The 27,210-nt window shown below is 43.7% G+C and overlaps 1 protein-coding gene across 1 annotated transcript in view; it reads right to left on the minus strand.

Moving 5' to 3' along the window:
* SF3B1 (splicing factor 3b subunit 1) overlaps positions 1 to 21,417 on the minus strand; it is a 46,143-nt gene extending 24,726 nt beyond the window's left edge. Inside the window, 8 exon segments of the mRNA XM_048483963.1 lie at positions 984 to 1,158; positions 1,161 to 1,223; positions 5,325 to 5,492; positions 6,649 to 6,728; positions 8,580 to 8,694; positions 10,043 to 10,144; positions 10,882 to 11,048; positions 21,309 to 21,417. Coding sequence (XP_048339920.1) covers positions 984 to 1,158; positions 1,161 to 1,223; positions 5,325 to 5,492; positions 6,649 to 6,728; positions 8,580 to 8,694; positions 10,043 to 10,144; positions 10,882 to 11,048; positions 21,309 to 21,336 — 898 coding nt within the window. The 5' untranslated portion in view covers positions 21,337 to 21,417.
* Positions 21,418 to 27,210: the final 5,793 nt, after the last annotated feature.

The raw sequence follows: 27,210 nt of genomic DNA on the forward strand, positions 1-27,210 counted from the left end.
ACCAACTCTCAGTCTCACTTGCTTAATAGAGATGTTATACCACTCTAACCTCTCTCTATTATTATTATTATTATTTTCTTAGATTCCTATTGCCACTCTTCTTCTGAAGGCTCAATGCAGCTTTCAATAGATTAAAATTACGATTCAAAATATAAAACTATAAAATGCAATCAATAAAACCTAGATGGCAAATAAGAAATTATTTTATGATAAACACACCATAGGCAACCCCTGACAGCAAAACCAATGGAGGGAAAGGAGGTGCACACTGAGGGGAAAGGGTACCACTGTAGCTGCCTCGACCATAATGCCCAGTGGAAGAGCTCCATCTTACAACCTCTGAGGAAGTCCACAAAGTCCCGGGTGGTGGATCTTGGGCCCTCACCTGGACCAAAGCTGCCTCCACCAGGTAGGAGCCAGGTCTGGGTGCCCCAGCCCAGTCAAAGCCAGCCAGACACCTTTCAGGACAGGGACAACCAACAAGTTGTTGTTTGCTGAATGTAATACCCATGAGGGACATACTGGGAGAGGTGGTCACACAGGTACGATGATCCCAGAAGAGGGGGATGAAAATGTTCTAAAGAAGTATTTTTCCCCCTTCTGGAAAGCAGAATTCCCATAGCAAACATTATTGGATTTGCCTTCATGCTTTAAAACTTATGGCCCAACCCTTGGGAAGTGGGGGGGGGGGGCGGGGAAGGAAAGAGTCTACAATTGTCAAATATTTTATTTATTTGTTTTATATTTATACCCCGCCCTACCCCCAAAAGGTGCAGGGCAGCTTACAATGGCATACATATTTGAGATGCTTTTGACCAAGGCAACACTTGTACACTGTATTAGTTGCTGAAATCCCAAACAACAGGCTCACAGGACAGAAACTCCAGGGTCCATTTTTTTAAAAGTACAATATCAGGACAGATGTTACTCAAAAGCAGAAAAGCCAAATGTCCATAAACGACCAGAACATTTTTTGACAATACCTCTCTCTGTTTTGGGAGTTTCATCCCAACGATTCTTCCGTGCACTAGAGGTGGCACCACCATGGCCTGGGGTCGCATGGCCAGGGGTGTCCCGCCCAGGGGTCGCAGCTCCTGCTGGAGTATGACTCGGAGTCGGATCCCATATCTTAGAACCAGGGGTTGCCCCAGGAGTCTCTGGCTTTCGCCCTTGGCACGGCCAGGCGTTTCGTCCCATCGCAGTGACGGGGTGTGTCCCGGAGTCTGAACAAGAAACAAACAAAAATGCAATGCCCTTTCAACTTGTAGTAAAACACAGGATTCATCACTGATACTAAATAACTTTTCTGGATCACCACCTCTGTATGTGAAAGCCACAAAGCTGGAAAAGCCAAGTCAATTGCAGGCATAATCCAATAGAGTTGCTGCAATAACAGGATTTTCAGGGGAGGAATCCGTGAATGAGCCCGGGTTTTAACACGTCCTACAGCAGCACCTCTGCTGACTCTGAGATGCACAGACAAAAGAGTTAATTTGAAGGAAAAGCTTTCCTAGGGTCAGAATGTCAGATAAAGGAAAGTGACACCTTCGGGGATAGGGCGGTCTATTAAATTGAATTAATAATGATAATGATGATAATGATAATGATAATAAAAACAGCTACAAATACATTCTGGAAAGATTTGTGGGAAACAGAAAAAGGCTACAACAAAAATGCTGGGTGGATAAAAGACTGAAAAGAAATTTTTAAAGAACAAGATGAGTAAAACTTAAAATAACAACAGAAATGTGATCAGTAAAAGAGTGAAGAAGAGTCAAGAATTGGACATCACCTGGCAATGATCAGTTGCATGGATTTTGCTCCAAATATCTGACCAGCCTGCACTCAAAAAATGGGCTCTAACAATTCCAATGAAATGCTGCAAGACTTGAAAACATCAGTGAATGGATGAAGTAACTGGAAAAAACATATTTGATACAGAAAGATTCAGAAAAGGGATAATAACAAGAGGAAACTACAGGCCAATAACGTGATTTGCCTACAACGTCTTAAACTCGCTGACAGGAAATAAATTGCTGATCAAATCCAAAGATTACTTGGAGGCAAATAACTTATCTCGCTGTAGTAGAGACAAAAAAGATAATAAAAGAAAGAAGAGAGTAGGGGTACCCAAGAGATCCAGTTTCTGATTGATAAAATGAACTACTGAGAACCACAAAGCCGCGAAAACAAACCTATATACAATGGATTGAGTTACAAAAAAAGCATTCACCTTACCGCCACACAGTTGGATCATCAAACGTCTGGATGCCAGCCGGGGTTTCAGGAAAATATTAGCAAGTCATCTACCGTTACAATGGAAACTGGAAAACTTGTTTGTGGGCAACCAAAGCTACGGAACTGTCAAGATCAAGAGAGAAATTTTCCAGGGTAGACTCCATATACTGTCACCATTATTGTTGTTCATCATTGCAATGATCCCACTCGTCAACAATTCTACAAAAGGCAAACCTGGGCTATCAAACTACAAGAAATTCACCAAAAATGTCCTAATTTGCTGTACATGGATGATTCCATAGAAGGGGTGAGGGGCCACAGGCTCTCCCAGATGTTCAGAACTATATTCTATCAGTTTCTACCAGCATGGCCAATCTGGCCATGCTGACAGAGGCTGATGGGAATCTGAGTAGTTCACTGAACTACTGAGCCATCTGGAGAGTCATGAGGTTCCCTACCCTGATCTAAAGCTTTATGGAAAATCAGGAAACTGAAATTCAGTCACTGATAACTTTGTCAGAATCTTCAGCAATGAAATCAGGTATGGAGTCTGCCTTGGCAAATGAGCCACAGTGGCATTGAAGAAAGGGAAAATTACTGACAATAAGGGCATAGAGATGCCTAATGGAAAGCACTATAAAGTGCAATCAACCTGAGATCCTTATAAAATACTCGGGAATACTACAGCTGGACAAATATTAGCATGGAACTTATGTGAAAAACGTGGTCCCAGCAGAGAATATCCAGCTGGTCAAGAAAATTCCTTTGAAGAGCAAATTAAACAGTGGGAATACTTCATCAAGGCTATCACCATCTGGCCATTTTACCCATCATCAGATACACCGCTGGAATTTTCAGGAACTGGACGCTAAAGCCGCCAGGCTGGATGATCTGGACAAGAAAAACAAGAAAACTGATGACAAATCCACTACTCATTACACCCCACGTGAAGTGATGTTGACAGACTTTACTCTACCCAGAAAATCCAGGAGGTAGAGGGCTTCTGCAAGTGAAACAAACGGTGGAAGAAGAGAAACATGCACTGGCAGATTATGTGAAAAACAGTGAAGAACCAACATTGATGGAAGTCAACAGCAGAAAACTGCTCAAAGTGCAAAAGACAAAGAGTGAATACCGTAAAAATACAGTGCAAAGCAGAAAACTGGCAAAAGAAGGCTCTCCATGGACAGTTCCTAGAAAAAATTGAGGACAAAATTGACCAGGAAAAAACCTGGTTGTGTCTCACAAATGGAACTTTGAAAAAGGAGACTGAGAGCTTGATTCTTGCAGCCCAAGAACAAGCAATTCGAACAAACACCATCAAAGCCCAAAGCCAGAATTGAAAAGTCGACTACAGATCCCAAGTGCAGACTCTGCAAGGAAGCAGATGAAACAATAGATCACATACTTAGCTGCTGCAAGAAGATCGCGCAGACAGACTACGAGCAGAGGCATAATACTGTTGCTCAGATGATTCACTGGAACTTGTGCCACAACTACCATCTGCCTGTGACAAAGAACTGGTGGAATCACAAGCCTGAAAAGGTCACTGAAAATGAACATGTAAAACTATTCTGGGACTTCGAATTCAGACTGACCTCACGATTGTGGAAAAAAAGAAAGTATGGATAGTTGATGTTGCAATTCCTGGTGACAGCAGAATTGATGAGAAGCAACTGGAAAAACTTACACGATACAAGGATTTAAGGACTGAACTACAAAGACTCTGGCACAAACCAGTAAAGGTGGTCCCAGTGGTGATCGGCACACTGGGTGCAGTGCCTAATGACCTAGGACGGCACTTAAAAACAATCGGCGCTGACAAGATCACCATATGTCAGCTGCAAAAAGCCACCCTACTCGGCTCTGCACGCATTTCTATTTCTGGCCTATCCGGGTCGATACACTCACACAGTATCCTAGATGCTTGGGAAGTGTCCGACGTGTGATGTAATACAAAATCCAGCATATTGATCTTGTTTGCTGTGTATAACTGTTTTTGTCATCATCATCATCATCATCATCATCATCATCATCATCAATTTGGGGTTGAAAAATTAGTGTTTTGATTAATACCCTGCTTTTCACAAACGTAAAGAGTCTCAAAGTGGCTTACAAACTCCTTCCTCTCCCCAAAACAGATCCCTGGTGAAACAGGTGGGTCTAAGAGAGTTCTGAAACAACTGGGATTGGCCCAAAGTTACCCAGCAGGCTTTATGCCGAGGAGTGGGGAATCAAAGCCATTCTCCCGATCAGAGTCCACACTCTTAACCACCACACCATGCTGGCTCACACCCTCTCTTTATCTGCATTTACCCACCTACTTAAAAACAGTCATCACACCAAAAGATCAAACATACCCACCATTGGTTCCCAAAGAAGAAGTGCTCTGCAGGCTAGTGCAGGTTTTACATAGAGAGGCAGGGAAACAAATCTAATTCTCCAGGTTAGTTTTCAGCTCATATGGAAAAGTGTGGATTCAAACCCAGTTCTCCAGATGAGAGCTCTTAACTACTTCATTCTGCTGGCTAAGTGAATGAGCCTGTGCTCTCGTTCTGGCCCTTCTGTAGCTTTACACGCCAGATGACAAGCAGCCGGCAGGCTTCTCCAGCAAGCAGGCTTCCAAAGAAAACAATCTCCTCTGCAGAAGTTTCCTCCTCCAGACAGAACAAAACTAAACAAGAAAACTCCCGACTTTGAGATGGTGAGAAAGTCCAATAGCTTTTTTATTCAGGAACAGGAGAAAGAAAGTTCCTTCAGATAATCAAGAGAGAATGAATAATAATTTTTAACAAGCCAAGCCTCTCAGCATATCGAGACAAGAACCAGAGCCTCCTCACCCTTCTCTCTCTCCCCCCCCCCTTTCACACACCCCCACCTGACTTTCCTCCTTAACCCGCAGGTGATGTTTGTCATACCAACCATTGTCATTAATCAACACTCAGGAATTTTCATGCTGAGAAAATGATCTTTGTTTCCTACAGGCAATGTTTCAACTGATAGTGTTTTCCGTATGCAGCTCTTGCATACACTAAGTCTCAAGGGGAAAAACAGCAAATGGCACAGGAAGCCAAGTCCACCCGTACCTCAGCTTGATCCCAGCTCGAGAGTTTCTTCGGTGTGGTCCCAGGAGTCTGGTCGGCAGTCTGATCCCAACGCCGCTTGCGTTTGGATGGAGGCTGGGATGCGGCACCATTGACGACTTTAAGTTCACCCGCCTTAGCCTTTTCTGCTAGCTGCTGCCTAATCTCCCTCTGGGACAGAGAAACAATCGATGCAATATGAGTATGGCATTCAAGTCCTATGTTTCAAAACAGTCCCACCCCTTCACTAACAACGTGGGTTGGTTGCCTTATTTGGATCAGTTGGGACACATTCAACAAGGTAAACCCATCTGCACTCCCCTTTCAGGTTCTGTGATTACAGTCTTGCAGTTAAAAATTCTGAGGTGAATTGGGGTAACTACATCAATCCTGTTAAGACATTAACTTGTTGCCAAGCATACCTAAAGACACTGAAGGATTGTGCCAGAGACCTATGTTATGGTGTTCAATAATGATGATTATCTGGGTAGAAGCTTGGTACAAAGTTGGAATTAAAAGATGGGAAAAGAGCATTGCTGCAGTTAATTCTAAGAGGGAACACTAGCTCCATTTTAACAGAGTACCCCAAGCTCTTATTCCAGATCCTAACGAGCAAAGAATTTTTCTTAGTGGATCTACATCCGCTGCATGTGTTAGTCAAAATGAAAATGTTTCAGGGCACAGCAACAGTGACAAAGGCAAACTCCGTGCTGGGAATAACTAGGAAAGGCACTGAAACGAAACAGACAATACTGCCATCACCTTAAACAGAGCTATGATACTGCTTCATTTGGAGTAACTGAGTATAATATGGTGGCTATATCTCAAAAAGGGTATTGCAGAACTGGACAGAAGTATGGAAGAGGGCAATTTAGAGCACCTTTTCTATGAGAAAAGGCTGGTGAATCTGCAACTCAATTGAGGGAAAACTGCCAAGGAGTGGAGAGAGACAACAAAGGTCTGTACAATTGTGCACGGGGTGAGGGGGATACAGTGAACACCTCATGCTGACACTCAAGGGCAATCTATAAAGCTGGTGGGCAACATGTCCTGGAGGAACAAAGGAAACATTTCTTCACTCCATGGGTGATTAAATTGTGGACTGGATTAAATTGTGCCAATGGTTGCAAGCGCCCAGCGGCTTTAAGAGGGTGTTAGATTCATCAAGAAGATTCATCACTGATTACCAGTCGCTGTGAGTTAAGAGCATTGCTACACTTAATTCTAAGAAGGACCACGAGTTCCCTTTTGACTGAGCAAGTCCAAGCTCTTGAGCTCTGTCTAGTCTCTTTTACTGATAAGAAATTTAGTTAACATGTTCACCAACCTCTTCTTTTGTTAAATGCTGCTCACGCATTACATCCATATATGTTCTGGCATTCATTTTAGGGTCAGGTGTCTTCCCTCCTGCAGAAGAGAACAGCAACAGGACAGAAGCATAATAAGCACGGGACCGCTAAAAAGGCACTGCTTAAAAATGCCCTACTCTAATTTTATGTTAATACAAAAATAATTTAATTTTACTGTTCTGACTGAATTGTTTAAAAAAAGATTACATGTGTATCTTACGTTTATTCACTTTGCTGATCAATTTAACCTGTTTGAACACAAACATAACTACAACAGTTTAACACAAATATATATATATAATATATATTTAAAAGGAGATAAAAATGATAAAATGACAGCACAGATTAAGAATCTTCAGAAGTGATGGGTTCCTGGGTTGCTAATCCGGAATACGTACACTTTCGTGCCTTTGTCTCCATCAGCAGTTCTGACTTCAAGCAGCAGAATAGAAGCCTAGAAAATTATCTCTTTACCATTAGTAACACTTTGGAAAGATATTTATCATCAACACATTACCTTGTTCAAGCTGATAAAGCCTATATCTGACTATGAACTACCATAAACCTAGATAACCACTCAAACCGTTTTATCATAAAAACCAGTTCCACGATTGAGGAATCTGGACAGCCATTCCCAGATCCTATCTGTATGGTGGTTCGTTACAGGGCTTTGCTTAAAAAGCACCCAGTTTCTCCCCCCCACCGCTTCTGAAGGTACACTTACAAATTGTGAGCTGATTGCAGTAAACTACATTTACCATCACAAGGATACTCACAGGCAAACATTTGGGTGTTTTTTTCCACATTACTACATATACTAAGCTGTACCTTGAATTTATTATAATGTCAAATATTTTATTTTACAGAAGCCCAGTTCCAGAGTAACAAACTTATCCAGGAGGCACGACTTTTTAAAGTGTGCAGATGGGCTATACAGGCGGTATAGCATTACTACTGAGGACAAAAATAAAATTCTTAATACATTTTTCTCTATGCTGAAGATCAAATGCCCAATTGGCAGTGTCACTCTGACACTAGCTTTGATAGGACTTTCCTTTGGGATACTTTTTCACCATTATCTACACAGGATGTGTTGAACTGCACCCTTAAGAATGCAGACAGGACTGGCATATAGCAGTACTGCTGTAGGAAAGAAATTAAGGACAGTTAGTACGGGCCTGTGAATGCTGACAATACATGTTTATATCAATGACAGTTAAGCAAGTAAAAGCCATATATCCCTAACAATCCATGCAGGCTGAAATACTTCACTTACAAAAACCTGCAGCCAATTAAGAGTTTTAACTGACAGGGTTCTAAAGTTACCTGTCAAGCTGACTCACCTGAGGAAAGTTTCCATCAGGCCCACTAATTCCCCTTGCACTGACCTTCCAGAATCATCAGAAAAGAGTCGAACTATTAAAAAAATATCAAAGAGTTTCTTAAAGCTGCTTTTGCTTCACTTCGCAAAATTTCCTCAAATCAGAATTTCAAGAATCAACTGCTCTGATCTGCCAGTTAAACATGTTAAAAGCAGCAATTCTTCTTAAGTTTTTAATTTTGGATTGAACGCGTCCACCTAAAGTGGAAGATTCTTGAGCACTAAATATACAATTTGTACGAAGTACAGTAACATATCACCCAAAGCAAAAAGAAAAGAGAAACCTTTAACCCTTTGTGTTTCTATGGCAATGGCTCATTATTTTCTTGTCCTTCTACCTGGAAAGAAAATTTGTATTATAAAAGTTGAACAAAATGGCAAAAATAAGATTTCAACCAACTCTTTAGTAAACTATGTAAACTAAAAAAATCCTAAATTTATAAGCATGCCAACAGAAATCAAAGGGCTAAAGATAATTTAAGGGGAAACAAACTGGTAAGGTCCAGAGAGAAAGTGAAAATAAGTTACCGTCTGCAAAAGGATCAAGACGCTCAGGGGAAATTATCATCATCCGCCTGCGATTTTTGTACTCATCTTCCCGATCAGCAATCTTCTGTGGACGATGCTCAGCAAATGGATCATACTGGAAAATTAAACATGTATTTTGTTACAAACCAGCAGTATCAAAAGGAATGCAAACAAAGCCAACCCTGGCCTCAAACCAGTTGACCCAAGTGGAGCAAGACACACCCTGGAGCCTGACTGTTCACAAGGGAGGCAGGAGGAAAAAAGGAAGTGCAAGATATCCATCTCCCAAGTCCAGATCTTCCTTCCGAAATATTCTCCTCTTGGGATGGAGATACGGTAACTGCCTGGGCTACTGGAGGGTGGCAAGGACAGTGAATAACAGGGAGTTTTAGGCAATTTTAAAAGGAAAGACTCTCCTGCTTATTTGTAAGTGGGTCACAACAAGCAGAGGTGGTGATTGCTCTTCCTGTAACAATGGTGTAAAATGATACTTTAGGAATACCAGCCCATTTCCCATTAACCTCTTATTTAAAAATCCATTTAATATTTGATCAAACTGATGGGCTACTAAAGAGCTGATAGATTCTATGGGATGGCCACTTTTGGAAATTCAGGCCACAGTGTGAGGCCTTGAGCCCTACCCTGGAGGTCAGCATGATTTTCAAATGTGGCACCCAGATATATGTATGAGATTTCTATCATAAATCACTGCCCTCTCAATCTTTGGTCATTGAAACAGACTCTACTTCAATTGATTAATCAAGCTACTTTATGTATTTGGGAAGGATTTCAAACATAGCAATTCAACCACAGGGTCTCTCTCTCTCTAGTGTGATTAACCTCCAGTTGTTTCTAGCGCATTTCTCAGCAAAACTGTTCTTTAGGTCTGCTGCTATTTTCAAGAAGGACTTCTGTTTGAAAAACTTTGAAATACTTTTCACTATCCAAATAAACTCAACCATTGCAAAGTTAACTTTAAAAATATATAACTACTAAGACATATAAAAGAAATATTGCTAGCAAATTCTACCTGCTATCATGTATGATGACACCCAACTTCAACAGTCTGAACAATAGGCTACATGTCATACAATTTAGCTTAACACTGTGTGCCATTTGATCACAGATGACTTAAGGCCATGGTGGCGAACCTATGGCACTCCAGATGTTCATGGACTACAATTCCCATCAGCCCCTGCCAGCATGGCCAATTGAAAGGCAACTGTCCAAGTCGAGGGACAGTCAGAGGCGGGCCATTGTCTTCCTCTGAATAGCAACTCCGGTCTTCCTTGGTGGTTTCCCATCCCAGTACTACCTATGATCAACACAGTTTAGTTTCAAAGCACTGATGAGACTGTGCTACTCTGAGCTACTAGGCTCAATTTAGCCTGCACGGCTTGAAGACATGTCTGACTTTCCCTCAAAAATAGTAAGAGGGTCTTCTCAACGATTTCCCGACATACCTGTTCCGTTGACTGTGGTATATCATTAAGCAATGCCACTGGGGCATGGTACCCAGGCTTCTTCTGGCCAAGCAAGCTTGTCGAAGAGTAGTCATCATCATCCTTGAGGGCAGGGAGGAAATAAGAACATTTATTGTCAATTTTTGCCTTCAAATTGCAGCGTTAAATTGCCTTCTGATTAAGACCAGCAACTGGTATGTAGATTTTAAAAGGAATGAGATTATCCAAACCAGCCAACAAGCCAATCTGAACTTCTCAGGGAACAAAGCATACTGATAGGGGTTCAGAATCTGAGTAGGATCAAAGAACTACTGGAAACATAGTACACCTGAGACAAGAAGTTATGGTCTCTAACTCCCAAGGCAATTTGTGAATTTATTCAAACAAGCATCATGCCCAACACAAATTCACCGGTGGGCTTATCAGGTGTAGCCCGCCCTCTTCTTCTTAACAGAGAGAACAATCTGAGATTGGAAAACTGCCCCTGCTATAAACATTTGCCGATCCATTTGACTTATGCCAGAGATTTACAGAGCAGCAAACATGGATATTTACTAGCTTGAAAGTGCTGGTCCCAGCTACAAGCAACCCCAACATACAAATCAGGGCCCAGATTCATCCTCTCCCAGACCAATGCTTGCAACCTGTTCACTAGCTCCCATAAAAGTCAACAGGGAATATTCCTTTTCATGAATAACTACAGACATTGGCAAACACCTTCATTAATAATAGCCACCCAAATGCCACTGTAACCTCAGGATGAGTCACTTTGGAATAACGGCACCTGCAAGTGCAACTTAATTTTTGGTCTTGATAACTGTTTTCTAGAATGCACTTACATCCTCTAATTCAGTTGCGGCAATTGAAGTCACATATCCAGCAAACCGGCTATCGCTGCCACCATAGATCTCTTGATCATAGTACCCCGTGGAGTCAAGACCGACGCCCTGAGCTTCATCAAGGGCAACTTTCTTGCCTTGAATTTCTCGAATCTGTGCTTCAATATCTGTGAGGGAGCAAAAGCAATTTTTGTTACCTACTTTAGCACCAACTTTAGGAAGCATTTTAAAATACTACATGAGGCATTTCTGTAATCTTCATTTTCCTTGAGATGTATATTAAAATAAAAGGCTAATGACAATCATGCTGATGTACACAGCGTGCCACTACCCACCATACACCAACCACTTTGCTACTCTAATAGTCAGAACTGTGGTGAAAAAACAACCATGGAACAGTAATAGAGTCTTTGGACCAAACAAATTAAGTTTACAGAATTGTTTAAATATATGGTACTGCATCAAGAATTGCATTTGCAATAAGGTTGAAAGCTGAACATCACCCAGATCTCATGGAGTATTTGATAAATTCACCGAATATTCAACAATGGCAAAACTAACTTATTTGGGACATAGCAAACCTTCTACAGAGCATGACTGAAGACAGAATTTTTTTTATTACAAAAATCAGTGACCAATAAACGAAATACTTTTATAAACTATAATCTGGGCAACTAAATAATTAAGGACAAATAGATTAGAAATTACTGAATGCTATGTTATTAGATTTTTAAGAATCTGAACTAGAATGTAAAGATGTTGAAAAACTGGATGAATAGCAAGACTCACAACGACTGCTATGTTTGATTTTATTATAATGCAATAGAAATTGATTTTAAAAAATAATAGTTTTCTGCAGGAAGCATAAGCATTTATTGTCATTGTGCACGCACAACGAAAATTTACAGCAGCATTCCTCGATGCACACAATTCCAGACTCATACCCCATCCTCACTTTCCCCTTACTCCACCCATCACTACACAGCCCCAAACACATCAACACGAAGCCCCGGATTTCAGCATCGCCACAGCTCTAGAGTAGAAGCTGTCTCTAAGCCTCTTTGTCCTAATTTTTATAGACCTGTATCGTCTGCCAGATGGTAACAGTTCAAAAAGAGAGTGTGCTGGATGAGACGGATCTCTCAGAATATTTTGGGCTTTCTTTAGGCTTCGGGAATTATAGAGTTCTTCCAAGGAGGGGAGAGGGCAGCCGATAATCCTCTGTGCAGTAGTGATCACCCTTTGGAGCACCTTCCTATCCACCACTGTGCAACTGGAGAACCATACACAGATGCAGTAGGCTAAGACACTCTCTATAGCACAGCGGTAAAAGGACACCAGGAGTTTTCCACTCAGTTGTTGTTTTCTTAACAGTCTAAGATAATACAGTCTTTGCTGGGCCTTCTTAACAACCGCAGCAGTCTGTACACCCCAGGTCAAGTCCTCTTTAATCATAACACCCAGAAATTTAAAACTAGCCACCCGCTCTACTTGATCGCCATTTATAGTCAAGGGCTGAATTTCTGAGCTATTCCTTCTATAGTCCACTATAAGCTCCTTTGTCTTGTTGGTATTAAGAACCAGGTTATTTTCCCTGCACCATGAGAGCAATCGGTCCACGTCACTCCGAAATATTGTTGGATGACCTTGTATTGTCCCAACAGGCCTTTCAATTAAAATCATGTTCTGGAAGTACTGCTACATGTAGGTCTGATCAAGTGCCTTCCTAATTCAACAGGCATGGTGGTTGGCAGGATTACACCGACAAATACCAACATTTCTACAACACAGCTTTTGCTATAGTTTTAATGGAGCCAAGTCAGGTCATGTAAAAAAGTGAAAAAAATTCTGGAAAGATATACACACAGAAATGCAAAAGATCTGTCAGGCGGGAGCCTGGCGTCAGGGCTGGCTGGTTGCAACTGGGAGAGGGAGAGAGATGTCTGGAGGGAAAGTTACTTTCTGTTCTGTGCTGTCTAACTGAAACAAGTAGGGGTGCCGGACCAGATGACTGCTTATCTCCTCTGCCTTGGGAGCTCTGTCTTTGGGGCTCCTAGTTTTCCTTTGCGGTTGCAGACCACAGAAAAAGGTGGGAGGGGGATGAGCATTGGGGATTTTTTTGGAGGTCTGGGAAAAGACAGTTCAGAGTTGGCTTTTACTTGCTGACCACTGATTCTACCAATAAAGCTTTCAGACCAAACTGGTTGTGGAGTTTTATTTGGCTTCAGATCTACAGTCTGACAAGATCTCAAATACTAAAATTGTTATGGAAGCCAAGTCAAGGCTCCCAGGTAAATTACCAAGCCACAGGACAGCAATCTTGGAAGAGCTGTTTCAACATCTAACAACACTGGCTAGAGTAGTGGTGGCGAACCTATGGCACGGGTGCCAGAGGTGGCACTCAGAGCCCTCTCTGTGGGCACGCGCAGACTCCCCCCCCCCCCACACACACATCTAGGCTGGCCTGGGCCGCTGGGCTCAATTAGCATTAAACCTAAGACCTAGTTTTGGGGAAGCAGTGTAGGTAACCCTGTTAAGTGCTGGTAAACCTCACTGATTTTCATGCGAAGAACAAAAGCGTGATCCTTTACCTGGGAGTCAGCTCTGTTTCTGGCAATGGGGCTTGCTTCTGAGTAAACCCTCCTAGGGTTGTGATTCACCCATTGGAAGAGTTGCACGGTTGCTTCAAAGCAAAGCCACCGACTACCACCAAGCTTACTCCCGAGTAAAGTACGCCTCAGAGCCAACCGTTTTTTCTAAACTAAAACCTCAGTTTTTGGGTTAAATTGCCGTGTTGGCACTTTGCGATAAATAAGTGGGTTTTGGGTTGCAAGTTGGGCACTTGGTCTCGAAAAGGTTCGCCATCACTGGGCTAGAGTAATAATTCGTTTAGGTTTTAGTTCAGGAGTTCGAGCCCCCTGTGGGTCAGATATCCAGGCAGCTGGCTCATGGTCAACTCATCCATCCATCCATTCCTTGGTCGGTAAATAAGTACCTAGCACAGTGATGGTGAACCTTTTCAAGACCGAGTGCCCAAATTGCAACCAAAACCCACTTATTTATCTCCAAGTGCCAACATGGCAATTTAACCTGAATACTGAGGTTTTAGTTTAGAAAACTAGTTGGCTCCGAGGTGCACGTTACTCGGGAGTAAGCTTGGTGAAGCAACCGTGCATCGTTTCGAATGGGTGAATCACAATCCTAGGAGGGTTTACTCAGAAGCAAGCTCCATTGCCAGCAACCATGCTTACTCTCAGGTAAAGGATCATGCTCAGGCTAGCCTAGATGTGTTTGGGGGGTGATCCCCCCACATGATGAACTCTGTGCACGTGTGCCCACAGAAAGGGCTGAGTGCAACCTCTGGCACCCATGCCATAGGTTCGCCACTACTGACCTAGAACATAGCTAGGGGGTAAAGAATAGCCAGGGAAAGCAATGGCAAACTACCCACAAAAACGGCTTGCCTATGAAATCAGTGCTTGCAGTGGTATCCCAGGGTCAGACACGACTGAAGGGGAAACTTTACTTTTACTTTAGGTTTTAGTATAAGTGAATTGTGTTGAAAAGAGTGAAAAAGAAAAAAAAGTGAATAGATGATGTTGATTAATTTTAGAAATTCATAAGGAACACATACTATAATTGTCTCTAATATCAGATTATCTCTTTATTAGAATGTATGTATTCCAGAAAGTTGTAAAATCTGTTAAATGTTTTATGATTTTATAGAACATGATTTGTAAAACTAAGGTAGCACTCCCAGTGTCCAGAATTATAATCAAGACATCATCCATTTTTCTGTTTTCCTTGTTTGGTTTTCTTTTTTGTAATTATAGAAAATAAAAATCTTAATTAAAAAACATAAGAACATAAGAACTAGCCTGCTGGATCAGACCAGAGTCCATCTAGTCCAGCATTCTGCTACTCGCAGTGGCCCACCAGGTGCCTTTGGGAGCTCACATGCAGGATGTGAAAGCAATGGCCTTCTGCTGCTGCTGCTCCTGAGCACCTGGTCTGCTAAGGCATTTGCAATCTGAGATCAAGGAGGATCAAGATTGGTAGCCATAGATTGACTTCTCCTCCATAAATCTGTCCAAGCCCTTTTTTAAAGAAGCTATCCAGGTGAGTGGCCATCACCACCTCCTGTGGCAGCATATTCCAAACACCAATCACACGTTGCGTGAAGAAGTGTTTCTTTTTATTAGTCCTAGTTCTTCCCCCCAGCATTTTCAATGAATGCCCCCTGGTTCTAGTATTGTGAGAAAGAGAGAAAAATTTCTCTTTGTCAACATTTTCTACCCCATGCATAATTTTATAGACTTCAATCATATCCCCCCTCAGCCATCTCCTCTCCAAACTAAAGAGTCCCAAACGCTGCAGCCTCTCCTCATAAGGAAGGTGCTCCAATCCTTCAATCATCCTCGTTGCCCTTCTCTGCACTTTTTCTATCTCTTCGATATCCTTTTTGAGATGTGGCGACCAGAACTGAACACAGTACTCCAAGTGCGGTCGCACCACTGCTTTTATATAAGGGCATGACAATCTTTGCAGTGTTATTATCAATTCCTTTCCTAATTATCCCCAGCATAGAGTTTGCCTTTTTCACAGCCGCCATGCATTGAGTTGACATTCCCATGGAACTATCAACTAAAACGCCCAAATCCCTTTCCTGGTCTCTGACTAATAGCACTAGTAGCGTGTATGTAACGTTTGGATTTTTGCCCCTATGTGCATCACTTTACTTTTGGCTACATTGAATTGCTTTTGCCATTTCTTAGCCCACTCACCTAATTTATAAAGGTCCGCTTCGAGCTCTTCGCAATCCTTTGTGGTTCTCACCACCCTACATAATTTGGTATCATCTGCAAACTTGGCCACCACACAAAACCAATACCAAGTTTTTTTTTATCATGAAATAAGGACTATTTTTAATTATGTAGTGTTAGACTGTACGTTCATGCAATGTTTCAAAAAGTTGTAAAGGAACTCATTCATTTGTTAAGATGTCAGTCATGCTCTCCCACAAGTTTCTGTAAAAATATAATTTTTCTATCTTCAAGAAATCCTCACAGATGCTTAGTTTTGCAGTTCTCAAAACTGTGAATTTGTGTCTGCAGTGATAACACATCTTCTTAACAGCAAAATGTTTTTAAATAAACATACAGAACTGAGAAAGAGACCTCAACCATTTTGTTCCTCTGCAAATCTATGAACATAGAATTAACCCCTTACTTCTCAAGGGCTAAATTTCAAGAAGTTAAATAAACAGAAGATTGGTTCTGAAGGGTTTTCCGGGCTGTGTGGCCGTGGTCTGGTGGATTTTGTTCCTAACGTTTCGCCTGCATCCATTTTTTAAGTACTGGGAGCCAGGCCCTGCTAATCTTCAAAGACTCTTCTTTTGTGGTTGCAGAGCACAGGAAACTTTTTGTGGTTGCAGAGAACAGGAAACTTTCTGGCCTGGCTCCTGGTACTTAAAAAATGGACTGATAACCCCACCCGCAATACAATGCACTCAACCACACCTTTGCATAGCAAGTTCCACCCAAACAGTTAATGATTGGTTCCCTGCCCTGGGACATGGACAATATACCACACTAAATTTTCCCTTCTCACTTAGATAGAGTGAGAAACAGACTTTTCTCTGTGATACACCTCTGAAGATGCCAGCCACAGATGCAGCGAAAAGTTAGGAACAACATTCACCAGACCACGGCCATACAGTCCGGAAAACCCTTCAGAACCAGTTGAATCCGGCCGTGAAAGCCTTCGACAACTGGTTCTGGTAGGTTTTCCAGGCTGTGTGGCCGTGGTCTGGTGGATGTTGTTCCTAACATTTCGCTGTGGCTGGCATCTTCAGAGGTGTATCACAGAGCTCCCACATCTTCAGAGGTGTATCACAGAGGAAAGTCTGTTACACACTATCTTAAGTGTGTAAACTGTGTGTAATCCAGTGTTATCTGGAGGCAGTGTGTAACTCTCTGAGATACACCTCTGAAGATGCCAGCTACAGGTACAGGCAAAAAGTTAGGAACAAAATCTACCAGATCATGGCCACACAGCCCGGAAAACCCACAACTTAAATGGTTATTGTTAATGGTTATTTTTCTCCTTCCAAAAAAATACAGCATAAAAGTTATCCAAATATGAATAATTAACCTATTAAACTAGAGCACCTTCTGGACATCCTTCAAGGGCAGGCCCACACACAGCACACTGCATGAATCTAATCTGGATGTCACTAGGGCAAGATCTTTTCTGCCAAGGAAGGGCAAACTTCCCTTCCTGAGAACTTTACCCCTAGTTGTCCATTAAAAGAATTGGAAAAAAATTGGGGAATACTAAAAACCCAAATGAAATTATCCCCACCCCACTTTCTGAAATAAGTGTGATGAAACAACATATGGTGCAGAGCATATGTCACACTAGTTTGCAATTCTTTCCTCTTAGTGCTTGGCATATTTTCAATTTTGCTTGTAAGAAAAAAATTATATTTTTTAATTCCATATATGCCAATTAGTACAATTTTATATGCCAAGTTCTAAATGATGCATTTTATTCTGTTAAAGCAACATAACAAGATTAATACTGCAAATAGGTTAACTTTTTCTAATATACATGTCTAAACAACAGAGATTACAATGTAGAGAAGTTTACAATAAAAATATAATGGAGTCAAATCTGCAAAAAATATGCTGATCAGAGTCTTTGACTTTTGTAACTAAAATCTACCCAGCAAACATTATAAAACCTGAATTTTGACTGATCTAGATGTCACATCGCTTATCAAAACTATAGCTATAACTTTCAATATTAAAAGCAGCATAAATGATTATGTCAAAACTTAGCAAAGTAAATGGCGTGGATGTATCTGAAAGTAATTGGACATGGGCCCTAATCTAGTTGGAGGGTGTGGTTGAGGGCTGCACTAATATGTTTGCCCCTCTCCTGGCAGAGGGGGCAGAGGCACTGGCCACTCCTCAACTCCGTGGCAGCAAAGCCCAAACGTCTGGGTCACTACAGATCAAGGCTAGTGTCTACATGGATGCCAGCTCAGGTTTTTCAAAAAAACACTCTCTCAACCTTTAAAAGACAGCTGATGGGGATTCACTAATGGGCTCTGTGAACAGGACTCTGCGTATAACTACATTCAAATGATACACGATGCTAAGACTACACACAAGAAGGCTATCTGAAAGATGAGCAAGCACTTCAAAAGCTGCAGTCCCAAGCACTGGACTCAGGGTTTATTTCCACACAAATGTGTTAGGGCCGAAATGCTAATTTGTTTTGAGAAGATGGCTCTACAGTAAATCTGCGCCCAGCTGTTTTGTGAAAAAAATCATAACCTAGGTTGGAAAAAAGGAAACAGGTGAAGAATAACCACACTCTCTTGTTGTACTCTTTTCAAAACAGAACTTTGGTAGTTGTGGAGACAACAGATCAGAGGATATTACACTACCACCAGTAACTCATTCACTATAAAAACTATAAGGAAGTGTGATAAAAATATTAATTACAGTACAGGGGTAGGAACCAATTGGCCATGCTGACAGAGGCTGATGGGAATTGTAGTTCCTGAACATCTGGAGAGCCGCAGGTTCCCTACCCCTGCACTAGTATAACCAGTAAAATACCTACTAACTGCTTGCTAATAAAATAAGTCATACCTTCACAGCAGCTCTAAATTTTGGCACACAGGCAACAGTTTGTTATAAGAAACGAGATTAGTTGTCTCCAGCGGATGAGTTGGGGTCCTCAGCTGTGTGACAGTGGAGCTGTAAAGGCTTTTGGCCTTTGGATGAGAGTGTTGGATTAGGATCTAGGAGACCCAGGACTGAGTCATGTAAACATGCTGGGCAACCTTAGGCCAGTCACACACTCTCAGGCTAACCTACCTCAGAAGGCTGTTGTGAAAACAGCTGCTTTGCATGCCTACTAAAGGAGGAAAGTTTGGCTTGAAAGTTTGGCCCTTTCTGTCCTGTAAGGAGTCTCAAGGAGGCATACAAATTCCTTTCCCTTCCTCTCCCCACAACAGACACTTTGTGAGGTAGGTGGGGCTGAGAGAGTCCTGCGAGAACTGTGACTGGTCAAAGGTCACCCAGTAGGCTTCATGGGTAGGAGTGGAGAAAACAAATCCAGTTTACCAGATAAGAATCCCCCACTCAGATGGAGGAATGAGGAATCAAACCAGTTTCTCCAGATTAAAGTCTACCACTCTTAGGTTGATTCCCCACTGGCAATTGATCGTGTGGTACTTATGCGAAAAAACTAGGTTTCAGGAATGCCTCCCCACTGCTTAAGCGACAAAGAGCACCATTTCTGGCACTCATCCCCCCCCTTATCCCATGTCCTGGCAGAACCTGCTTGAAAGTACAACTTTTCCTCTTAGCGCGTTTTCTTTCCAGTTTCAAGGGGAGGAACTGGGGTTTAATCTTTATTTAAAATTCTCGCCGTGGAGCATGACGCAAATGCCAACAACCAATTAGTGATCGGCGGGCAATGAACAATGTGCGGGCAACATTTCCTGGGTTTCAATTTCGCCTTTGGGGTCAGCGAGAGCATGCGCAAGGAGACTTGAACCGGTCAACCATTGCCATAGGAGATTGAGCAACCGCTTAAATGAATAGCCGTTCACCCTTCCAAATGAGTGAAAACCTGCTTATTCACCTAAACGCTTAAATGTTTAGCCTTGCAAATGAGTGAACCCCGGGTTGCAAGTATCTTGGAAGAATTTTCTTGGACATGTTACCATTCCAATGTCATGACATCATCACGTCATGACGTAACCACATTTTTTACGGACGGAAAAAGGACCCACCCCAGCACGGCACGCCAGCCAATCAGGAAAGACACAAAACGGATATCAATTCGTAGTGGGGATTGCTGCATTGGGGAGGCTGAAACCCCGATGAAAAGGTGCAGTTTATTTTTAAACTTGGGTTTTATCTAGATTTAATTTCCAGTGGGGAATCACCCTTAACTACTACGCCATGCTGGGGAGAAAAGCAGGGTATAAGTAAATATAATTAATTCGTAAATCTGGTGAGGCACGATGTGCTAAGCAAATCAAGACACTTTGTTTCCTAACTATTACTCTAAAACAGTACTATTTTAAACAGTCTAACTTCTAACTGGATGAGTTTGGAGTTCTCATGTTAAGACAGCAGCTGTAGATTTCCTGGGAACAGCTAGAAGAGGCAGGACAACAGGCTACACAAAAGCGAAGCATGTGCACAGGACCCCTCATGGGCCTTCCCCCTGCACCATCTTGGACCCCATGATAGAACCACACTGGGAAACAAATAAGACACACGCCACTTGCAAAATTAACAAGACCCTGTTTGTCCTGATGGAGATGCAGCAATCAGTCCCTCCTTGGAAAAACCTGGTGGTTTGATGTAAAACGGAACTGAAACAAACGCAAAGCAGGCTCCTGACGCAACAAAGATCAGCGACCTGTTCCCCATGGCAGGGAAAAAACTCAGGGCAGAGGCACGTTTGGGAGTTTAGGAAAAGGCACAACAGCATCCTGAGAGCCACTGTGGTATAATGGTTAAGAGCAGGTGGACTCTAATCTGGAAAACTGGGTTTGTTTCCCCACTCCTCCCCATGAAGCATGCTGGGTGACCTTGGGCCAGTCAGTCCTCTCAGAACTCTCAGCCCCACCTGCCTCACAAGGTGTGTGTTTTGGGGAGGGGAAAGGAGTTTGTAAACTGCTTTGAGTCTACTTAGACAGAGTGTTGTAGCTGTTAAGAGCCTCCTTCAGATGAGAGGCAGACTTTTATATGCTTCCCCGCTCCTGCACATGAAGCCTGCTGGGTGATCTTTGGTCAATCTCAGTCCTCCCTCAGCCCAACCTGCCTCACAAGGTGCATGTCATGGAGGAGGAGGTGACTTTAAGCCGCTCTGACACTCCAAGCAATGGGGGAAATCCAAAGTCGTCTTCTCCTTACCTTCCAAGCAAAACGGAGCCATCTTGCCCACAGAGCGCTCAGCCTGCCCGCTTCCCTCCCCCTCAATACCCCTCCAGCTGTGATCAACAAGCGCGCCCCCCCCCCCCCGGCCCTCACGCCCCCGGGCCTTTTCCTGTGGCGCGACTCCCGTCTTGTTCCCTTTCTTCCTCCTCGTCCTTCCCGCCACTCTCCCCGCCGGGCGGAGGGAAACAGAGGAAAGAACAGGAGGCGCAGCCCCCCCCCCGCCCCGCCCCTTCTTGTGGCGTCGGCGTCGCCTGAAGGCCGCACAAAATGGGGGGCGGCGGAGAGAAAGAGCCGCGCAGAGCCGCCATTACACGCCGGCCCCTCCGAGGCCTGCCTCGCCCGCCCGCCCGCCCGCGCGGCGTCGGCGGCCTCCGCGGCCCCCAAGCGCCCCGAACAGAAAGGCATCCTGGGAAGGGGGAGCGGGAGCCGCCGCCGCCGCCGCCCCTCACTCACCTTCGTGGGTCTTGGCGATCTTCGCCATTTTGTGAAGCTCCGACCAAGACGGCCGCGCGAGGTGGGAGGGGGAGCCGAACGCCTGATCTCGCCCCGCCCCGCCAGTGACGACTTCCGCTCTTCTCGCCCAGCAGGAGGGGCGCGACGCCGTGCGCAGGCGTACACGACGCCAGCCTCGCCTGCGAACCTGCAAGGAGGGGAAAAGCGCGGCGACTTCCGGCGAGCCGCTCTAGGCTTCTGGCTCCATTTTGCAGGCTTCGTTTTATACGTTCTGTTTGCCTACTGGTTGAGTTTCAAAGCGGAGAATCGGATATTATTTCATAATGATGACGATGTTGTATTCAATTTATAAACGGCCCTTCGCGACAACAATAAATTAACCATGAAAGTCAACAACATAAAAATGGCACCCATCTGTATAACATGAAATCTAAAATCTGACAACCTAAGAATTAATATAATTCGTTCGCTTGTTGCCCCCACCGTCCTCCCCCCAAATGAGGGCCCAAAGCAGTTTGCAGGAGTCTCCTTTCCTCCATTTTATCCTCACAACAACCCTGTGAAGTAGGCTAGACTGAGAGTCTCTGCAGGTTCTATGGCATAAGTGAGGATTTGAACCTGGGTCTCCCAAATACTCTGACACTCCTAACCACTACACCAGAGGTGGGATCCAGCAGGTTCTCACCAGTTCCCGAGAGTGGGTTACTAATTATTTGTGTGTGCCAAGAGGGGGTTACTAATTGGGTCCGCTTTTCCGTCTCCACGCCCTCGCCTCCCCCTCTCTTCTTTTTTCTCGTAGCCTGGAGCTTGCCGGCTAGTAAGAGGAGGGACCCTTTAACTACTGTTGGGTCCAGAGGACTCTTTACTTGCTTGGTAGGCTATTTATTTTGGCACTCTGTTCATTTTATGATACATTGTGATTTACCATGATGCTTGGCCACTTAAAAGCTCTGTATTCCTGTATGTGAGAATGTTATGCTAATCTGTGTCTCTAATCCTGGATTAATTAATGTGAAATATTTGCAGAATATGCAGTATGGATTGCGAATTCTAGTTCACAACGAATGATGTTCTGGTTTATTTTTTACTTTAAACAGAAGAAGAAGAAGAGTTTGGATTTATATCCCCCCTTTCTCTCCTGCAGGAGACTCAAAGGGGCTTACAATCTCCTTGCCCTTCCCCCGTCACAACAAACACCCTATGAGGTGGGTGGGGCTGAAATCTGTGATTAGCCCAAGGTCACCCAGGAGTGTTAATAACTGATTTTAGGTATTTATGGGGCTAAAGGATTACAAAGCATTTTGTATAAGTGAAAGGTTAAAGGTACTAGCTACTAATGCTTACCCAATTTTTAAAAAAGTCATGACCTGTGTATCCTGGCAGTAGCCTTGATATCTAGCTCTTGAATATGCCTATGCAGTAGGAATGGTCCATCGGATCCATGTTTTAATGAATTTGTTTCTTAATCTAAAGTGCAAATTATTTTGAGTATTGAATGTATTAGCCCTTCAGATTTTATTAGCCCTTCAAGTTAACAAACAGTGGTGATGGTGAATCTTCACTAAACTGTAGTGACCACTCATGATTTCACAGTTGGCATAAAGTCCTGTTGTTTCCTATGTGGCTGGTTAGCGAAGGTAGAAAACGGGATAATTCTCCCTGTTGGGCTGTTTTAAAAACATGTTTTAGAAATATGGTAAAGTTCCTTGTTTAAGGAAAGTATCCTTCTTTTGATTTCTAGAAACAAAATTAAGTATTTGAAAGTAATAAGTATTTGATAGGCAGTCAATTAGAGGAGAAGTAGTTGTTTCTGTTGGCAGCAGACGATAGGACTTGCTAGAATGAGTTTAAATTATGCACAGAAAGATACCAGCTGGAAATTAGGAACTTTTTTTTACAATAAGAGTTTTTTACAGTAACTGAGAAATTATTAATGCCCTGCCCCCGGAATGCCCGGCCACGCCCCCGTCATGCCCCGCCCAGCCCCATTGGCGCTACGCCACTGTTTGAATCCCACCACCATGGGAACCTGTTACTAAAATTTTTGGATCCCACCACTGCACTGCACCACAGCGGCTCAATGGAATGAGGCAGCATCACTGACTGCTATGACAGGATTCATGGCTATGCTGGCAAAGATGGTGTAGTAACACAAGTAAAATAGAGTCTGGAAGCCCTTGCGGCTGGCCAAAGTTTTCTGGTTTTAACATAGGCCAGGCAAGAGATACACACACTAAGATAATTAAAGAACCCAGTTGATGTACACCCCTTTGTTTCTATCTGATAGATAATTTCTCTAGGGAATTGAGATTAGAATACCAGGTGCAAGCTGTTAGCTTTTTGAACAAGGTCTGATGTAATGTTTAAGGGAGTTTATGAATTTTGCTGAAGGTGTATTAAAAGTTTGTTTAAATAGGTTATATATTAGGATTAAAATGGTTTTAGAGAATAGCTATTCTATATATTAATGGAATTTATATAATATATTCTTGATTATGAATTAATAGAAAAAAACTATGTTCTCTCCCTGATTTTGGTTTTGTAAGACAGAAGACTATACCCCCCATTCATTTAATTTCAGCTGACAGCTGACAGCCGGCGTAAGCCGGCTGTCCTGTCCACCATCTTCCTACTGGCTCAGTTCTCTACCATCTACCTCCCAGGTGTCAATCTGCACAACCCTAGAAATGTTAGCATCTTCCCCAGCTATCCGTCATGCTAGCAGGCAATTGTAGTGGCTGAGCGTATCTGTGTGTGTGTCATTCATGAGGCTTGTTTTTGGGAAGGTGTCTGTACTCGGCAAGTCCAGGGCGTTTCTGTGTAGCGTTTGTAATCAGCGTTCAACAGGCTGGCAGCCCTCCCAGCCCCCACCCAAGAGGAACTGTTCATGAGAGAAGCGGTAGAGAGGAGCTGTTTGAAACTGCAAAAGAGCTGCTAACGGGTGGGGTGTTCCCCTCCCACTTATCAAACGCTCATCTCCCCCCACCCCCTCTCCTTCTCCGGAGGGTTCTTTGGAATCCGCAAAAGTCCCTAGCAGCGTGCTTCTTTTTCCAAACTTTTGTTGTAAAAAAACAGACTTTCCTCCTCCCAAAAGCCAAGGCGCTCTGAATCATGCATCTTTCCCATCTCCTGAGCCGTCTTGGAATAAGGCTCCCCTATGTTTGTAGCCTGCTTCTTTCCAAACTTTGTTGTAAAGCTATCCCTCCCTCCGCTAAAGCCGTAAAGGGTTTACCGAAAAACAATTTTAGAACTCCGTCCCGCTGCATCTTTTCCCCGCTCTCTGGCGCTGAGGTTTGACACGCGAAAGCTCCGCAGTTTGCATTTTAGCAATTATTCTGCAAAAGCGAGTTTCACCTCTTTGTTTCTAAAGTGTGTTGTAAAAGTATCCCGCCCCTGTAAGTGCATGCTTTCTTGAAAGCAGAGTTCAGAAAAATGTAAGGAGCACAGAGCTTTGCAGGGTTTTTTTCCTAAAAGCAATGTGACTTCCTTGAAAGAGTCCTTCCCGCGGTTTCTCCCTCAGGGCAGCAACATGTGCCGAACCGAAAGTCAATAGAGAATGACCGGTCTGTTCAACGTTCATAGAGTTCCTGACAAAGCCAGGAAGCATGCTTTTAAGACAATAAAAAGTGTTTTTCCAGACAAGCGTGAGGTCGTTGGCTCTGTGCTGCAGCTATGCAAAGCAATCAGCTGTGTACTCTGTCTCCTCTCCTCCTTTCCCCAGCAAAGCAGCAGCGGCTGCTGCAAAAAGTTTTCACACTTCGTATACACGCCAGCCGTGCAGAGTAGACCAGTTGTTGAAGGCGGTTCGGCATGTCCCTTCTAGAGTGCTTGAATGAAGGCGGCATGAGCTGTCGTCCGTCACCCGCGGGCCTATAATTTAATGGCAGGCAGTCCGCCGCGGGTTGGGCTGGGGATGACGCTGCAATTTTGATTTCACGGGCGGCGGCGTATCAATCAACCTCCGCCTTTCGCCGGCAGAAGCCGGGCGATAAAACATGAAGGGCTAAGCGGTGTTCTTAGCTCCCCTGGAGATTGGGACGAAATAATTTGGCCCAAAAGGTGATTCGGCCATAACGACGCGCCAATCAACCAGGCATGATCGGCAGAAGCCCGCGGCAACGCTTTTAGGGCGATGCTTACGCTTTGGTCGCTATCAATATTTCGGGCCATGTTAATCGGGTATCACTTTTGACTGCGGTGTCGCGTGTGAGACGCCAATCAACTCGCCCGATCTACGGTGAACGCATTTAAGGTCAATTCAATGAGGCCGACCTCGGGGCATAAATATGGGCAAGAAGAAGGTGCGGGAAGCCGCTTTTCTGTCAGTGCTGTTGGCTAGGAGGTGTTCTTGAAAGCATGCCCCGCTGAATGAAAATATGCAGCCTGGATACAGCGTAATCAAGCGGCCTGGTGCTGAAGAAGGAATTTATGAAGATATGCAACCCGCTGTTCCGGACCCGGGGGAGGCTGTTATTTACAAGGAAATGGCTCCAGTACGAGTACCAGACAGGCGCCAGTGCATTCACTTCTTGCTAGATCAGGCAAGTATTATAGGGGGAAATGTGTTTTTTTTAAAAAAAAATGAAGCGCTGCAGTGCGTAGGGGGGGAAAGCCAACCTGTTCTATTTTATCTTTTGTAGCTAGGGGATAGACGTGGTGAACGTTTCACAGGTGGTGAGTTGATCGATATTCTGGATGTTGTGTACACAAAACCACTAGCTAATTGCTGTCTCGATTGTGAGATTATTGAATCTTACCAAAATCCAAGATCGGATGAAGAATCTGATTCTGGCCGGGGTTCAGAGGAAGAAAATGGACCGATGACCCCACCGCCAACCCCTGCATCCACGCCGGCAAGCCCTGAGGAGCGGTGTGAGGCAGAGAAGATTCTCTGTGTAGAGGAGTTATTTCCTGATGTAAGTATGCAAAAGAATAAAGGTAACAGTGTGTGTTAAGCCGACAACGTGTGCTGAATGCGTGCTTATATTTTTAAATGTAGGTATGGAAATCCAATCTGGACGGACCTCGGCAGCTTTGGCAAGACAAGTTGAAGGAGAATTCGAACCCGGAGTGTTGTTACCGGTGCGGAATGGTTGAGCTGTTTCAAAAAAAAAGCACATGAGTCTTGGGAGACCCGGTTAAATGGCTGATGCAAACGCCGCCAAAAATTAAGAGTTGCAGAATTGTGTCAGGGTAGAATGGAAAGTGCCAAAGCGCACAGGGGGGTGGCAGGTGTGTGGGTCGGTGCCCTCTCTTCTGTATACAGCGGCCTGAATAAAGAAAAAGTATTCATTTCTGTAAAGAAAACGGTGTGTAAAAGCGTGTGTGTGCAGGTAAAGCGCTACAGGCGCATGTCAAAGTAATGCCTCAAGAGGGTGTCTTGAAAGCCATTTATTTTAACCCCGGGGAAGTAGGGAGTCTTGGAGGGGTGGACGCGCTTTACAGGGCAGCGCGTAGGAAGGGGTATAAGCAAAGCAGGAATGATGTAGCAAAATGGCTGGCCGATCAAGATGCACATGCCGTGCACAAAACAGCCAGGGTGCATTTTAAAAGGAACAGGGTTATAGTCGGTGACATCGATGAACAATGGCAGGCGGATCTAATGGACGTCCAAAAATATTCCCAATACAATACCGGTTACAAATACATTTTAACGGTAATAGACATTCTTTCAAAATACGCGTGGGCAGTCCCGCTCAAAGATAAGACGGGCGGTGAGGTGGCGGGGGCTTTCAGAACTCTATTTGCGGAGGGGCGCCACCCTCATAAACTGCAAACGGATGAGGGGAAAGAATTTTTAAATAAAAAAGCGGCGGTGCTGCGACAATACGGCATAGACCATTTTACCACGAGAAATGAGGTGAAGGCGGCGGTCGTGGAGCGTTTTAATCGAACCCTCCGT

This window comes from Sphaerodactylus townsendi, linkage group LG02 (genome assembly GCF_021028975.2).
Source record: "Sphaerodactylus townsendi isolate TG3544 linkage group LG02, MPM_Stown_v2.3, whole genome shotgun sequence".
Classification (NCBI taxonomy): domain Eukaryota; kingdom Metazoa; phylum Chordata; class Lepidosauria; order Squamata; family Sphaerodactylidae; genus Sphaerodactylus; species Sphaerodactylus townsendi.